General features: G+C 39.9%; 1 protein-coding gene across 1 annotated transcript in view; it reads right to left on the reverse strand.

Moving 5' to 3' along the window:
- LOC107186128 (discoidin domain-containing receptor 2-like) overlaps positions 1 to 18,016 on the reverse strand; it is a 167,697-nt gene that overhangs the window by 28,796 nt on the left and 120,885 nt on the right. The window contains exons 10-11 of the mRNA XM_015573939.1: positions 14,480 to 14,602; positions 4,259 to 4,368 (exon numbers count right to left, since the gene is read on the reverse strand). Coding sequence (XP_015429425.1) covers positions 4,259 to 4,368; positions 14,480 to 14,602 — 233 coding nt within the window. The remainder of the gene's footprint in view (positions 1 to 4,258; positions 4,369 to 14,479; positions 14,603 to 18,016) is intronic.

Genomic DNA, 18,016 nt, shown 5'->3' on the forward strand with positions numbered 1-18,016 from the left:
TGTGTCACTTACAGCCAGTTCAGACGATACGGTCTTTTGACAACAAATTACAAACAAATGGAGCAAGCATATGCGTCGGAGCTAGATTTTCGAAAAAGATACGGAACTGTATGAACGCTGCTATATTATCGATTTGGTAAAATTACCGAATTGGTCTAAAAACCATATTGTCTGAATCAGCTGTTATTGTTAATTGGGCCATGTTATGCAGAAAGCTACCAACTCTCAATGATCTAAAATGAAGTAAATTTAGTTCGAAGATTTTAATTTAAAAAAAAAAGTAGCATAATGTAAGAGTTATTTGTTGGGTTGGTAATTTTTGACAAACTAAAGATCACAAAATTATGGGATTCGTACTGTATTTACCTAATTTTATCTCATTTCGAGGGTTCGTAGGTTTCTGCATAACTTGGCTCAATTAAAAGTACAAAACGATAGAGCTTCCAAAATTCTTTGCTAGGCTGCGATAGTGAAATGAAAATTCAGGCTCGTCTCTGAAATGGGTCGTTTGTAGTTAAAGGGTAACCACAATTATTAGATGGTCCTGTATAATTGCCTTAGCTGATACACTACTTTTATTTTCTAAAATAAAAACTGTTCCTAAAATAACCGTTCAACGATCAAAACGATATTAAATAATGTTTAACTGACAAAAGGTTAAGTTTCGACAAGTGTTAGCACCAGTTCTTCACTTTTTTTGTGCTACTATCTGATGGTGATCCTCGAACAAAGTGTTCGAAAGTTTAAATAATAAATTTTATCTAATCCTACATTCTGTTTAAAACTTTTTTTTTATTTCTAAACCTACACAGAAAAAGTTCAGGATCGCGAAGTTGCACGGGCGTTCGTGTAAAATCACTTGCTGCCACGATCCAGCGCGCGAGTACGCGGGTTACGGCCGGCTTAAAAGATAAAAGAAACGGAAAGCCCATTTTCAGAACAAACGAGCCCCGTCGTCCGGAACGTAACGGTCGAGCGCGATATCGCCCGGGAATTAGTTGCAGCGAACTGGCAAGGGCTTAAAAGACATCGGAACCGAATCATCTTTCCGTCCCGTTCCGGGGTCTCCTTTCAGCAAACATCAGATAACTCATTCGCGCGCGCGCGCACACGGTGAAACTTCACTTTCGCCCCCGAGCGCGGAGAGTTTCTCGTTCACAAAAGGCCGAACCTGCTACGATATCCGATGGACGTCGTCGATTTTCGTCGGAAGGAAGCTTTGTCGTCTGCTTCGTCGGATTCGCCTGTCGTCGTCCACTTTCCCCCTCCCCAACCCCTGTTCCCAATCCTCCCTGGTTCCTCTTCGCGTCGCTACGAACCGCGCGCTGAACTCTCGATACCCTATCTTTCCCGGTCATTGTATGCAAATCTATTCCATTCGTGGAATCGAGCTGGTCTTTTTCTGATGTCTAGCCTGATAGCCGCGAGAACGATCGTCTTCGCCGGTATATCTGGACGTTTCACTGTCGTGGGGTTTCCTCTATAAACGACGCGGCATGTTGCGGGATGGGGGGCGTGTGTTCCCTCCTCCCGGCTCGCGAAGGAAACCGGGACACATTCGGGTACGGACCTACGCTATGAATTTTATGGACGGGACAGCCATTTGGACTGGACTGCTCTCTCTGTGGATGCACTCCGTTTCAGGTTTGTATCACGACCTACGTTACCTTTCTTTGCCCGGCCCCGACAGAATAGATTCGATTCCCCGTTGCCGTCGTGTACCCGATCCAGCCATTGGCGGATTTTGCGGTCGATCTCCCGTATTGAACGAAAAATGTGACTATTAAGGACGTTGTATACGCGTTCTTGGTTTTAATAGCTGATTCGGAAAGATTTACATGGTTCTGGGCCCAGGAAGAATTTTATGGCTTGCACGTGAGGCGAGTCGTAATGGTGGACTCTGGACATTGTGGGTTCCTGCATTTCCTGCATAGTACTGTACGTTGTGGAATTAGCTTTATCAGAGCACAATATAATTTATAAACGCACTGATGAATGAACAGTTAAGGGGTCATGCTCAGAAATAAATTTTCACAAAATCGATTTTTCACTTTCTACATTTTCTTTAAGTACAACATCTCGGGAATAGTCTGTGCAAGTTTCAAGGTAATCCAATTAAAAATGATAGAGTTACAGGCGTTAAAAAATGAACATTTTATATAAGTGTAAGCTTGACTTGAAACTTTAAACGCAATTTTCTCGAAACTACATTTTTCAAATCGGTGATCAATATTTCTCGAAAACTACTGTGTCGAATTACATAAAGACTTTTGCGCCTTATTTCAAATCAGAAAAACTTGTCCTTGAACGAAGGATTCTTTTTTCGTTCCACACTTTTTTTTTAATTGACCAAAAACGAGTGATTTTTATTGAAGTGTAGTGAATTTAACTATTTTGTTCCTAATCAATATTTCGAAAAACCCCACGTTCAAGGACAAGATTGGTTCTTTCATTACATAAATCTTACTGAATTTTTAATTTCAAATGAACCGTTACGAAATTACAGTGATCACGGCAGATCACTTTTTGTGAAGATACATCCGGGAGATCGGTCACCATTTATTTACTAATAAATATTTTTAAATAAAAAAATTACCTCATAATCTAGAAACTGGAATCTTTGAAACACAAACACATTTTTTGATAAAGGTCTTACAGTTTTTGAGAAAAAAATTCCTAAAGAACACTCTTTTTTCGATCTCCTGATTGAGCATGACCCCTTAAGAGATTTTGTAACTATTGAAGTCGAATTTTGAATAATAATATTAACTCGCTAACTGCATTTGTTTACTACAGTGGAAGCCTACTTTTTCACTCTTCATCTCTATCATCTCTTCAAGAGTTTAGTATTACAAGAATAACACAGAAAGTTTATTAGATCTGATGTTAACTTGACCATTTATCATATTTCACATAGTTGTATACGCTATAAATGCATATAATCCGCAGTTTAGTGATAATATTTGGAACACTTCATGACGATCGGCAGTACAAAACTTCTTTAAATGACATCCAAGCATTAGAAAAACGGTGTTACTGTGACTACTAGTTCGTTATTTATTGTGAGCAAATACATTGTTTACAACAAAATTACTAAAAAAGGATTTTAAAAAAGGTTTTAAATAGTCTTCAAATGACTATTGGTTCTCGATAAAAGATGCAGAAAACGGGTTAATAAATATTTAGCACATGGATATTACATTTTTTAATATATATACCTTTTTATAATAGGTATATAGATTTTAGTACAGATTTCAAAGATGAATGAACAATGTTAAGTAAATAAACATTTCTAGCCAATGCCGCGAAAAATTGTTTAAATATGAAATAAATAATTGAAAAAAATCAATATTTAATCACTTTCCTATTTTAATAATAATTTAATGTACTCGGTTATATATATATAATCTTCATTCACGGGTACGTGATCATTTATTCGTGCTGTTGTAAGGATAATGCTTCCCTGGACTTACTCTAGCTATAGAGATTTTCTTTATATGTATGTATGTATGTGGTATGGATATAAGGGGAAGGAGTATGGAACAAGAGACGGTCCTGGTGTTCTGGTATGTTTGAGTATGACTGCCGCGTATGTACGTATAAAGTAAGGACAGAGTTATAAGCACTATGTATATCTATAAAATTAAAGTAAATACATAGTCCATAGTATTAAAGAGTGGGAGCTTATTGATTTAAACAATAACCAACAACAGGTGCATCCACCCTATATAAGGTGATTTAAAAATGAGTAGAACAATTTAATAGTTATTATAAACAGAATACGTGATTTTGTTTGCTGATGAACGATATGAAGTATTTATACAATAACACTGGAGTATAAAACTGTGTGTGTTTCAGGTGTCATTATTGCTGTATTGTTAAGTAATCAATAAAACTGATCAACTGAATTAACTAACCGACAAATAACATAGCGGCGAACTAGCTTCTAGCTTCGAAAGGGGAAACTTAATCGAGCTACGGCGTCCGCCATCTTTGCACCCCGTTATTCCCCAACAATCGTTTCACTTTTAAACAGTCCACCCTTACCGGATCGTCGAACAAATCTTGCGTAAAATCACGTCCCGTGTAACCGACCCGTTCTCTATAGCTGTAAAATGTTTATCGCCCGGCGGTGAAGGAAGTGGCGGTGGCACGATCGAAACGTTGTAACAAACGGAACGGAATGCAAATTGCTTGAGCGATATAGGTACCTATACGTATACTATATTTATAGATATATGTTACTACATATACTTACTTTTCCTTCTCGCTGGCTTCCGGCAGTAAAAATTTGACGGCGACGAGACGCTTCCCGACGCTGGTCGTCGTTCCATACTCCGGGATGCCTTCAGCCTCCGCCACGTACACCTTGACAGAGCATAATTTGTTCACATTATACGAGAATCATTTCCCGTAGACCAGGTGGAATAAAGAAAAATTTTACTGGCCCCTTTGGACCCCGATGCGTTCATTACGGAATAAAAGTCGCGGAACCGGGATGCTCGTTAAAGTAATAAATTCGTCTAATGAGAATAGACGATCCCTGAATGCTATTACTCGTCGCTCGTGAATTTATCGCGCAACTTCGGGTCCGGTGTTTGCAACAGTCGCAGCGGGTAGTCGGCCCGGAAACCGAGAGACCGATTAACACTCACGCGGCTGCCTATAGGAGATTCATCTGCGAGGCCATTAACCGGTGTCGTCTTGTCGATTCAGACATTATACCGTCGTTACCTATGCTAGCAATCTTCGATAATTATTTCAGATTGGTTTTTATTAAATGTTATTAAGAAAAATAGATTTTAGCCCCTCATTCTTAAATTATTTAAAAATGGACTAATAAATATTTTGTTGTATTTTTGTGTATATTACATGACATTGTGTATATTAAATGATTCACATGAACACTTTAACATCTTGCAACCGTTTAATACCGGTTTGCATTCCTTGCCATTTGGCAGCTTTTTTACTTTTATCATCGTTAACTATAATAATTCCCATTATAATGTTATTATATACATAATACAACCTAATTTTTCTTGCGTATCGTTACGCAAGATCGTGTAACGCCGTACGATACCGCCGTTGTTATGAGCGCGATTTTCAAAGCCGGGGCCTCGATAATCGCGGTGTCACGGCTGTCACCGGGAATAGTCACGGCACCCCTACAGCCGCGCGAGGACGCGAAATATGGACGAAAGTATTTTCCTCGAAGAGTGGAGGAGGAGATCGCATAATATCACGAACGTAATTAGTGTGCTTCGTTGGATAATCGTCACGAGCGTGACCCCGTACCCCCCACTGGAATTAGAACGATAATTGGAATATCGACCGTCAATGGACAGGCGATGCTCGCGATTCGAGAATTTTTTTCATGTCCGGTCGGAACCGTCCAATCCTCTCGACTTAACTTACGAAAGTCGCCATTGGCTGGCAACTACTGACCGATCAGGGAAAAGAAATGGAAGAAAATTCGAACCAGTTCCCATTAGGTGAAAATTGAATTTCGTTCAGTGATTAGTTGCCTTGATTTAGTTGCTTTTCAGCAATCTTAGCTGGTTGCAAATACAACACCAATTGTTTGGGGGTGGGCTGAGGCTAATGGAATTAGCCTCGGAGGATTAGGCCCGTGTCTTTGTCCTGTGCGGTATAGACTATCCCTATGGTTTATTTAGTTAGTCCTCTGCGGGGGAACCTCGTGTATTGGATGAGTCATCCAGCATTAGGAGCTGGAACGGGTTTGTTGTTTTCGATGAAACGAGGAAATGTGTGACAGGGGGGCTGCAATATGTACGGCACTGTAGCGGCCAACGGCACGTACAAAGAAAGAACATTTGGCGTGCAAATGGTTGGCGAGTTTTATGATACCCGCGCCAGCAGAGCTATTTTTGAGAAAGCCGTTTTCTTTCCGCTTTCATTTGCAGTTTTTATACGATGCACATTTTTGCCTTTAGAAACTTTGCGGGTGTCATAAACCTCGAGTTTCCGAAGGGTTGAGAAGCGGGGCCAGATGACCGGCGATCGGCCACGTCACGCGTCTTGGGGACCCGGAGGAAATTCCGCTGCGTTGCCAAACCTCCGCCATGGGTCTCACTCCCGCCAAGTCACATCCCTGTTCCTGAGGCAGCGCGCTAAGGGCGCAAGGAATAGGTGGCGTGATTGGAATGTTAGGAAGCGCCTGATTGGTTAATGCCTACGCGCTACGTTAACCAATTAGGGTAACTTCTGGTTTTTGCGAGCTTCCCGAACAGAGCGTCGGGAAGCTTCACTTGTTTTTCCGAGAACGTCAAGAGTAGTTCGTGATCGAATCTTGTCCGTACAAACTACAAATAAATACTTATCTGAATTACTGTGTAGATTATTTAGACACAGCATAATAACCTTCAGCACTATGGGTGTAACTGAATCGTGTGATATTAGTCACCTAAGCTATGGAAACGAGATTCATTCTCATTATATAAATGACGTTGGAGATGAAATAATTAACAGTACAGTGCTTTATGTTCACTAATAATCGCGGAATTACAGTCGATCGACCTCTCACGATCCGAAGACGTTCACGAAGGTTAAAATTTGCAACGAAAGTATACGCGCAAAACGTACAGATCGCGAAATGTTTTGCATTTCTACAGACGTGAATATCACGGTTCAACGACCCCCCAAAATTATAAGATTTTTGTGTAAATCATGACACAAACTATAATTTACATTCCGGACCATGGCACGAACTAAATGTCGCGTGGAATCTTTTTAAAAATTTTTGCAACGAACGAAATTTATTCTTCGGTTTATCCACGGGCCACCTCTCGAGGCGCCGTAAATTCGACCGGAGATCACCGACAGTGACGGAAACATATTCAAGAAGAATCTTTTCAGAGGAAGGCATCGGGGATGCGATCGCTAGAATTCCAGACTCGCAGAGCGAGAAAGACTTATCGATACTAACGAGGCAACTTTGGTATCCCGAAAATTCTGCTTTTTTTTCTAAATCCCCACATATTTGTAGGGGAACTCGATAGAAGCATCGGGAAATTTTTCGTCTAATATTCGGTTGTTTGGGGTGAGACCACCATCTGAAGGTTAATGTGTCTTTTTCTATTTTCCTGTATATCTTGACAGCTATGTGTTTAAAAAACAATCGGAATTTTCGGGGTATAGAAATTCCGCGGTAAGATAACACCATCGGCGCAATCGGTCTATGCGGATTCGCGAACAACAGATTTCGGTTCCAATTCCGGTCGAATGAGTCCCGTTCGGTTCTTATCGAGGCTAGGGTAAGTGTGGGTATTACTGCGGATGCACCGATTACTACGGATATTTATAAAACAAATAATATTTAATGTTGGAAAGTACATAAGCTCTTGAAGATTAATGATAAAATTATTTTAAACTTTATTACAAATAATTATTAGTAAATATATACAGCAAAATTGTTATTAATTCTTTTATCGTGGTTTGAAATTCGATAAGACGAAACGTTGATCGATTTCCCAATATGTCGGTTCTGAACGTCTACTTAAAAAACGTTTATATTTTTGTTGTCAACAGTAATACATGTAATGTAGCGTTATTACTCCATAGAATGAGAGTTACTTTTTCAGAAAAATAATATATTACTTATCTACAGTTTATTTTTTATTTTTATTTCTCACCGCAGTATTAGGTTCAGTACTTTACAACACGTGTGTGTATTACTGCGAACAGGTGACTGCTTAACCTAACCTATTTTCGGTAGGTACCGAATCAGTGCAGCAGTGCGTGAGTTAGGTACACATAGGTACAGTCGCAATTCTACCTATAAAGATGGAAAGGAAATGTGGGAAAGAAAATTCAAAGAATAGGAAAACAAAAAGTAAAAGACTTTGTTATTTATAAGAGCATCTGGGTGCCGCTCTCCAAGAAATACGAAATGGTAAACAAGTTTCCGAAGTTTCTCGTATATATAATATACCAGAAAGCACACTCAGGGCGAAAAAATTAGGCACTTATGCTGATAAAAAATCTGGGCCTGCACCGGTTTTTACCGTGGCAGAAGAAAAGGAGCTAGTTACTTGGATTTTTCACTGTTGCGAGAAAGGATTTCCTGTAACAAAGGCTCAATTACTAGAAGGTGTTCGAGTGATTTGTGATAATTTGAAAAAAAAAGAATCCATTTATTAACAATACACCACGTAGAAACTGGTACAATGGATTTTTAAAACGACATCCAGAAATTGTTAAAAGAATTTCTGAGAATATTTCTTTAAATAGAGCACAAGTGTCAGAATACAGTTTGCGTAATTGGTTTCAAGAAGTTTCTAAATATTTTATTAAGGAAGGTATCCTAATGTCGATCGAACCAAACAGAGTTTTTAACTGTGATGATACAGGTATTAAAGAGTAAAATTTATTTAATGTTGGTTTATTGCTTTATAAAAAGACCATGTATTATTTATAGGAGTTTCTCTAAATCCAGTGTCTTCTTCAGTGCTTGCACCAAAAGGTTGCAAAAGTGTTTATAACATATTTAATAATAACGAAAAAGCAAACATAACTGTATTAGTCATAGCCAATGCTGCTGGTAATCTTGCTCCATCATTTACACTTTTCGCTGGAAAACCTTTACCAGATAATGCTTTAGAAATGGCACCTCCTGAATTTGCATTTGGGTTTTCTGAAAAGGGATGGATGATGTCACAGAATTTTTATGAATATATAGCAAACATTTTTGAGCCTTGGTTGACAGAAAATCAAATAAAACGTCCAGTAATTTTAATTATCGATGGTCATTATTCGCACCTGACATTACATTTAAGTAGATTCTGCTCAGAGCACAACATAGTACTTGTAGCCTTGCGTCTAAATGCTACATACATTATTATATAATAAATGAATACTTCTTGTCTTGTATATTATACCACATCCTTCTTACAAATAAAGTTAAATAATATTTTTATTCACAAGATATAGGTATTTATACTAATATTTTTCTTAACACAAGTCCACAGTAATATACGCGCAGTAATTGGTATTTCGTTAGTAACTGGCACACAGTAATGCATGCATGTCCGCAGTAATTCCCGCAATGAGATGTGGTTTCAATTTCTTTCATTTCTATTATATCCGTCTATTAGGTACCCCGTTCACATTTTTTTATGGAATTAAAATTATCCAACTTTCTTTAAAAATCAGAAAGAGGGACTTTCATTCATTTGAATGCTTTATCGAGCACTCTAAAGTTAACCTATCCTAAAAGTCCGCAGTAATACCCACATTTACCCTAGCGGTTGGGGAACCAAGTGGCGAAAACACCAGCTGAGTTCTCCAGCCGTCAGGAATTTTGTCGATGATCGCGTTTATGGGCGGAACGCATCCACCGGTCGCGGCTATCGCGGTTCTCGCGACCGGAACAGCAGCTGACGTGGGCGCACGGCGTTGTCCGGCACCCAGGGTAAGCTCCGACAAGTGTCGTCCATGGAAAATTACTCTGGGTTGCCGGCGACGGGGGGATAAAAAGAATCGAGTGGGCTCGCGAAACACTGCAAAACGCTTGCGATTTCGAGCGTTAATCAGCTTGAACCCGTTGCCCATGAATCCGCGAACGTTGGTGCGTGTGTCTCATTGGATGAAAGCTGACCGGGTCAAAAGGAGGAATTAACGTTCACGCAATACGCCTATCCCCGATGCTAGACAACGTAATGCCTCGTTGTTTCACCTGGAAGCTTGTCCCTTGCCGTTCGAGTTGCTGAATCGCTGGGGAAAGTAGGTAAACTGTTCAAAATTTGACTTAAGGGGTCATGCTCAGTCAGAAATTTTCAAAAAATTGATTTTTCACTTTCTACATTTCCTTTAAGTACAACATCTCGAGAATATTCTGTGCAAGTTTCAAAGTAATCCAATTAAAAATGACAGACTTACAGGCGTTAAAAAATGAACATTTTATATAAGTGTAAGCTTGACTTGAAACTTTAAACGCGTTTTTCTCGAAACTACATTTTTCAAATCAGTGATCAATATTTCTCGAAAACTACTCTGTCGATTTACATGAAACCTTTTGCGCCTTATTTCAAATCAGAAAAATTTGTCCTTGAACAAAGGATTTTTTTTTCGTTCCATACTTTTTTTTTAATGGACCAAAAAGGAATGATTTTTTAGGTGAAAATCGCACTTTTTCAGGAAAACGTCCGCTATTTTGTTCCTAATCAATATTTCGAAAAACCCCACGTTCAAGGATAAGATTGGTTCTTCCATTACATAAATCTTACTGAATTTTTAATTTCAGATGAACCGTTACGAAGTTATAGTCATCACGGCAGACCACTTTTTGTGAAGAGACATCCGGGAGATCGCTCACGATTTATTTACTAATAAATATTTTGAAATAAAAACGTTACCTTATAATCTATAAACTGCAATCTTTGAAACACAAACACATTTTTTGAAAAAGGTCTTACAGTTTTCGAGAAAAAAATTCCCAAAGAACACTCTTCTTTCGGCCTCCTGACTGAGCATAACCCCTTAAGGACTCGACGTGGAACATCGCGAATCTTTAAGTTCCTCTGCTTAGTAGCATCAAAAGCAAACAGCCGGTTGCAAACAGTGTGATTTTTTCGCTAGTGGAAGCGCGTAAGTAAGAAACACAAGGTAACACTGGATGTCTGGTCATTTTAAATTCTCTTTTAATTGCCACCGGGACGGAATTGCTGCTATTGTTTAATTGAAGTTCATGCCGTTGTCTGTGTGTATTGCCTTCTAATCTGTAGTCCCGAGACGGACATGGAATCACGATTTTACGGCCGAACTGTAAATTCATAGTTGCACATCCGGTGTTCTTGAAGACCATCACGCCGTCGTAGGATGAATTGGCGAATTTCGGTGTACAAGATCGGGGACGTTCGCCGTTGATCCTGTTTACGGTACAGTAATTAACAAATAAGCGTCCAACGCGAGTAGGTCTTTTATTTAATTTGTGATTTAGTCGATCATCGCCATCCACAGAACGATGTTACACCCTGATTAATTGCAATGAAAATTCTGTCAGCCTCGTGGTTATCGCTTTATTATCATTAATATATCAAAGTGACGCACGATTGACTTCTGTTCACCGTTACTTTTTTGAACAGTTCGTTTGATTTCACCCGTGGCCCGTGGCTATTCCAAGTGACATTTATGCAAATGCCTGAATAGAAGGCCAAAAATACTTCGGACCACAAAGGGCTAATTGTTCCTCGCCCAAGCACGAAGTTCTCGCCTATATCATGTTGCATTCGTGTTGTTCGATACTTTGAAACCTCCCCCCGCGCGCGATTCACGTGCAGATGCAGCTCTGCACGGCTGACGCGGCCTAAACGCGGGCAAAGCATTTCTCGGCCAATCATTAAGGACGTACCGGCGCCCCGGGCAGGAAACAAAAGGGAATTATTAGCTGTTCTAACGCGGACTAAACTGATTATCCTCGACGAGGGCAGACGAGGCGCTATTGTCACAGGAAGAATAACAGGACGGGACACTTCGTTAATTGACGTATTGTTGACTTCGCTCTGGTGTGGCGGGTGTTCGCCGGTGTCCACGGGGTTGCCAACAAGCGGATTGATTTCTCTCTGTCGTCGTTTAACGGCGACAAGGAGGACCGCAGGCCTGGGTTAACAGTGTTCGCGAGTCGTATCGGACACTCGACGTCTCTCCGTTCGTTTGTAACCGCGGTTACCGGTACAGAGTCTCCGTAGTTCGTTGTAATATCGGCCTGTTTGTAATTTAACACTGTGCTGCTCGCTACTTGATAGTATTACTAGCAGCGAGGCTTCCTGTGTCTATGGCGGTAAAGCGACACTTTAGAAGCAGGAAGTGTATTACGATAATGTTGCGGAAATTGTGTAGACTCGGCCGCTTTGACGTCCCGATAATATAATGTGGATGGGCTCGTTCGGGAGTCGCGATGATCGATAGCGTGGTTTTATATGAAACATCGACGTGAAGGGTGATTTGGGTAGGAAAGTGGAAATGGGGAATCGAAATATTGTAATAGTTCAGTTTGTTAGACGATTGAAATATTATTTAATGTTATCTCAAACGAGCGAGCGAAATAACGATGTGTATTTGTAGTTACAGTTACTGCTTACTTTTGAGTTATAAGAACCTTTGAATTCTGACTATTCATTTGTGTAGTTTTAGCTTGTCGAAATTGAAGGGATATTAATATCAATAAAAAATAAGGATCGCTTCGAATGTTTTGTAATCTTCTACTATAATATAAAAGTGTTCAAGTTACACATTAGAAACTGTCATGTACGTGTAACATTCGTTTTTCACTGCATACCTAATATACAGGGTGGGACAATAACTATGTCCACTTTGAATATTGCCGTTATTTGTAATAATATGAAAAAATATTATATACAAAACTAACATAGTGTAGAGGGGGGCATATTGTGACACAAACATTTTCTGCGTGGGTGAAGGCATAGAGGAGATGTCAAGGTCATCTCTATTTTTTTTAATGGAATGCAATATTTTTTTTATCGCGATGTGACAGCCGGTGTTGAGACGACTTCAGCGAGCTATCATTGAAGGTCCTGCAAGGTCAAATGTGGTAGTAAAATAAACTTTCTTACATTACAGGAGATGCTGCAAAGTTGCAATCTTTGTATCGCTGCATTACGTGCATGTCTTATCGTCTCTGAACTTATTCTAGCACATACTGCAATTATGATGCAGCGATACGAAGATTGCAACTTTGCATTGACGCAAACGGTCACCACTTAGAGCATCTCCTGTAATGTAAGAGAGTTTATTTTACTTCCATATTTCACTATGCATGACCTTCAATGATAGCTCGCTGAATCGTCTCAACACCGGCTATCACATCGCGATAAAAAAAACATAGCATTCTGTCGCGTCCGTCCGCGTGGATTTCTCTTTCGAATCCGCCTGGAGTTGTAAATTCCAGGCTCGACCGTCGTGGTACGCGTCCGGTTGCGACTGTTGTCCGCCAAATTAATATTAGGCAACTGATTCAATATTCTCTAGTGAGAAAAACTAATAATTGCTCGACCGTTGGAGCTGACGAATCGTGAGGTGGATGTTGTCGAATGAATTGAGTCCGTGTGACTCTAGTCGTAACGAGTACGTGCTTTCGAATGATTGTTGTCGAATGACTGTTCGATTACGAATTGAGTCCGTTTGACTCTTGTCGATACGAGTACGTGAATGTCTTGAGTCCGTGTGACTCTTGTCGAACGAGTGTGTTTTGCAAATGAATGTTTGCGAACGAGTGTTTTCGAATGAATCTTTTCGACTGAATGTTTTCGAATGACTTTCGAGATTCGTGACGTCGCGCTCCCTCAAAGTTCGCTGAAGGCGTTACCAAAACTCGCCTCCTTATTGGTTATGCCCTGAAGGGGAAGGCAAATTTCTCGGTTTTTCCAAGCGACGTGGAGGTGGAATACCTCTCCTTCAGGGCGAAGCGGACGTCAGGAAAATATCGCGTACGTAGTCACGGTGCGAGTTGACCGCGCCGAATTTTCGAGTCTCTCAACGGTAGGGTTTATGACTATATTGTCTGCGAGTCAGCGCGCCCCGGTAAGGCCCGGCGCGGATGGGTCCCAGGTTACCGAGCGCATGAGGCGGACTGCAGACCAAATGTTCGCTTCTTTTGTCTCTGATTCTCTTTGTCAACGAAATCGAAATTGCAAGGGGTCGGTCTTGAAAATATATAAATTGACTGAAAGAAGGAATAAAATAATAAAAAGTAACGGTACTGTCTGACTGTATAGCCGTCGTTTCGGTCTACGACGGAACACTTACCATTACAAAAAATAGAGATGACCATGAAATCTCCTTTATGCCTTCCCCCACGCAGAAAATGTTTGTGTCACAATATGCCCCCCTCTATACCGTGCAAGTTTTATATATAACATTTTTTCATATTATTATAAATAACGGCAATATTCAAGGCGGACATAGTTATTGCCCCACCCTGTATATCGACAATTTTTATGAAATTCTAGCTTAGCCACACTAAAAATCATGTCGTCCTACCTATCTAGATACAACATTTCGAATAACGAATAAAAGGTCAAAAAAAGTATTTCGCCATTTTTAATTAACTAAACGCGGTAAATCCAATTTTTACAATAAAATAATATTTCTTCTTAAATGAGTAGATATTTGGCAAAAACTTATTTAATCTCATAAACTATTTCGAGGTAAGAATGACGATCTTAGGTACTGCTACTTTTCACCATGTATTATTCGAATAAAATTGAGCCTCTCTCTGTCTGAACCTTCTTATAAAATCAAAGTTTAACGATCCCAGGCTAACAAAGCAATCGAACAGGTAACCATCGGTTCCAGCGACATAAAGAGGGCACCAAGGTTGAATTGTATCGCGGGATAATTCGTTATCAAAAGTGGACGTGACGAATCGTGACTCGGAGCGATTGTACGAGCACGTCTTATTTAAAATAGATACATGGTTCGACTGTAATAACAATGTCGTTACCGTTCCGAAGGCCCCTTCGGCGAGTTTCGAGAGCATGCGGAGGCGATGCCGTGGGAAGAGTGGGACGCTCGTCTGCTCCAGACGTCTCTTCAGGGCGGAGAGCACCTCCTGTTGAGTCGGCGACTGAAACAGCAAAGAACATTACATCGTTCGTGGGTATCCGTCGATAATCAACGATCTATGATCACGCTAACCGCGCCAAAAACATGGGGGTGTAAAGGGGTTTGGCGCGGTCAGGTCGTCGGATGAATTATTCCGCCGATCCCCGGACCCGTAAATTCTCCATGATCTATTGCACGATCCCGACAGACTTATAATAATTTAAGTGGCGAAATTGCTGCTATAAATTTCGACCAATCCCTTATTAACAAGTTTCTACGTCGTAGACTCTGGCGGGGGACACTTTCGAACAGTTTCGTTAAAATACACACAAAATAGTGAAAATTGATGGAAAATTCAACAATACATGTTCGATAAATATTATGTACTTGGTAGTTAAAGTACATCTCTATTATACGGCATTTCTCTGGAATTGGAAATGTTCTTATTGCTATGATCTTTAAATCCCCTGCCACGATCTTTGAAATTACGTGACCAACAATTAAAAGGTAAGGTGAAAATAGGGAACGTCCTTTTTTAGCGATTTTACGATGTACAACGCATTTTGTTGGTGGCAACTGAGATCGTAGAAGTAGAAATGCCCATATAAAATAACGTTAAAGAGTACTGGTCAAATACTGGCGGATCAAAGTATCAAAAAGTTGATGTTTTCACTCAAACTGTTTTATGGTATTTTTGTTTTCCCCTTATCTATAAGGATAGGGGGATATACCCCTATTAATTGTTAATATTCAATTGCATTTTCATCTCAGGAAACAGAAAGCAAGTGCATTATCAAGACCCGTGTAACACGAAAAATGCTTAAACGCTGATACAGAACAGTTTTATATAAGTCCAACCTAAAATTTGCAATAAACAGTACAATATGAACGGTGTAATAGCGTTGTTAACATTCATGTACAAAAATTTGGATTATCCGCCCAAAATTATACTAGTTCTTGCAACGATTCCCCGAGGATGTCAATTGTTCCGTAACGTTCATTGTCATGGAACAAGGTACCATAAAAATGGAGACCGTGATCTCGACGAGTGTTCCGCCGAAAGGACCAATCGTACGTGACGGATATAACTTCCCACGTCGGACCATTGTACAGCTATATATCGATGGCCCAGCCCCGTTTTCGGAGGACACCCGTTTCGGTATAATGACGGATCACACGCGGGAACAATGATTGGCGTCGCCCAGGATGCGTCAAGGCCAGGCCCGCCGCTTCTGTCCCGGAATGTTTTGACTGTTTCGAGTGGCGCTGTCGGGTGTCAATCACCCGCAGACAGTCCTGACGTATACGACCACTTTCGCAAGCATTGTGCCCGAATCAATCTAGTTGCACCGCGCGGGAATCGTAGGATCTATTTCGAAATCACTTTCGTCCGGGTTGGATACCTATGTCGCGTCGCGAAGTAGCGGCTAAAGGACCTCATCCATCTAAATTGTTTTAGTATTGCCAAACCCTGCGAATTTAGATTTTTGTACAACTGCAAGTCGTATGCGCTTAGGTAGTTCTATGATTCTTTGACTAATTTTTAACAAAGGCTACTTCTACGAATTCAGGATCACGCGCTAGGACAAAGAAGGAAACTTCCTTGGTCATTTTCCGTCTCGCTTGGATGTGATCCACCTACAACGTCGAATCGACCAATTAGCCTTAAGGGGACTAGGCCGTCAAATTTGGCAAAAATGTAACATTTCTTTGGTAATTAATTACAAGGAAATGAATACAAATCGTAACTAGTACGTTTGAGAAACATTTATTAACACTATAAGCTGTAAAAATATTTTTGTGCTTAATATACAGGGTGTCTCAGCAAACTCGATCACCTTGAGTAATGACTTAACGGTACACTTTATGAAAATTTTCAGGTGTGGAACTTAAATGACATCAAGGGGCACAGCTTATAAGGTACGTGCTTTTTTTGTAGGTAGAGGCATTCAAGAGATTCCACGGTTACCTTGATTTTTTTTAGCGGACCTTTTTTTTGTAACATGGATCAATAGAGTATCGATTTCTGAGTACTAACGTGTTGATCTTCGTACGTCCTAAACCTAATAGTTAACTAGATATTTACAAAATAGTTTTTAATACATAGGTACTTACTATCTGGAAGCTATAGCTATAGGTGCTCGAACTGATGCCCCTTAACTTCAATTCACTGATGCAATCCATTTCTTAATGAAGAAACAATATTTTTAATTGTTTCTGAATCAAGTATTATCCCACGTTTCTTGAATTCTTTTTTTCATATTTTCTTGTGTCGTTGGTGGGTTAAAGTAAAATTAAAACATATATAAGAAAAGATATATATACATATACAGGGTAGGGCAATAACTATGTCCACTTTGAATGTTGCTGTTATTTGCAATAATATGAAAAACTGTTATACAGGGTATAACCAAAATGTCCTCCGACACGGAAATAGGACACTCGGGGGGTGAATTGGAACAACTTTTTCCTTAGCAACAATGTAATCTGAGGCTTCGTTACGGAGATATTAACGAAAAATCCCGACCAATCAGAGCGCGAGTTTGCCAGCCGAGTTCCCACGCTAGCGGTAGCTACGCGCTGCGCTTGGAGCTGCGAACAAGTAGGTCAGCATGCATCGCAGGAAATTGCGTATAATAGCAAATAAAAAAGACGTAACAAATAAAATCATACTTTTTATCATCTGTCGTTTTTTATTTAAAGAGATTACTGAATGAAGCATAAATGTAGGAAAATTGTGTGTAACGTAAAAAGACGAATGCACAGTTACTTTTTTAAACAGAATGGAAAGTAATAATTATTTGAAGTGGGAGGCTCAGGAATTTATAAATTCTTTTTTCAAACAACGTTTTAACGAAAAGGTAATGTAACAATTTTTTCATATTATTACAAATAACGGCAATATTCAAAGTGGACGTAGTTATTGCCATATATATAAATTGTTCAAAAGATTTATAGTATTAATATATGTTACACTCAAACGTATTACACACAATTTGTATTCATTTCTTTCTAATTAATTCCCAAAGAAAAGTTATATTTTTACCAAATCTGTCTACCTATGGTCTGTTTATCGAAAGAAGAGCCGTGGAAGGTAGGCCCGACTTTTCGCGGTGTTGTCGCGATCGCGACACGTCTTCTGCGCTTGTGTCTCTCTCACTCTTCGCGTCTTGGCCAATGACGTTCGACCGTCGACGTGCGTCCTCGTCTACGGTTGTCTGTCTCCATCGCACGTATTACAAACCCCTCGAGAAAGACCTACCTACAATCTCAGATAATGGCAACTGCGTTCGGCACGCGCCCGTCAGTCATCCATTGTTTGGAAATGACGGAGAATGTTGACGAGACGCTGAACGTTTTCACACGTCAAGAGTTAAAATGCATGAGTAAGGAAAAGTTTATTTCTTTTGAAAGAATGTATTGTACCCAAATATTG

Source organism: Dufourea novaeangliae, unplaced genomic scaffold, assembly GCF_001272555.1.
Source record: "Dufourea novaeangliae isolate 0120121106 unplaced genomic scaffold, ASM127255v1 scaffold69, whole genome shotgun sequence".
In the NCBI taxonomy this organism is placed as follows: domain Eukaryota; kingdom Metazoa; phylum Arthropoda; class Insecta; order Hymenoptera; family Halictidae; genus Dufourea; species Dufourea novaeangliae.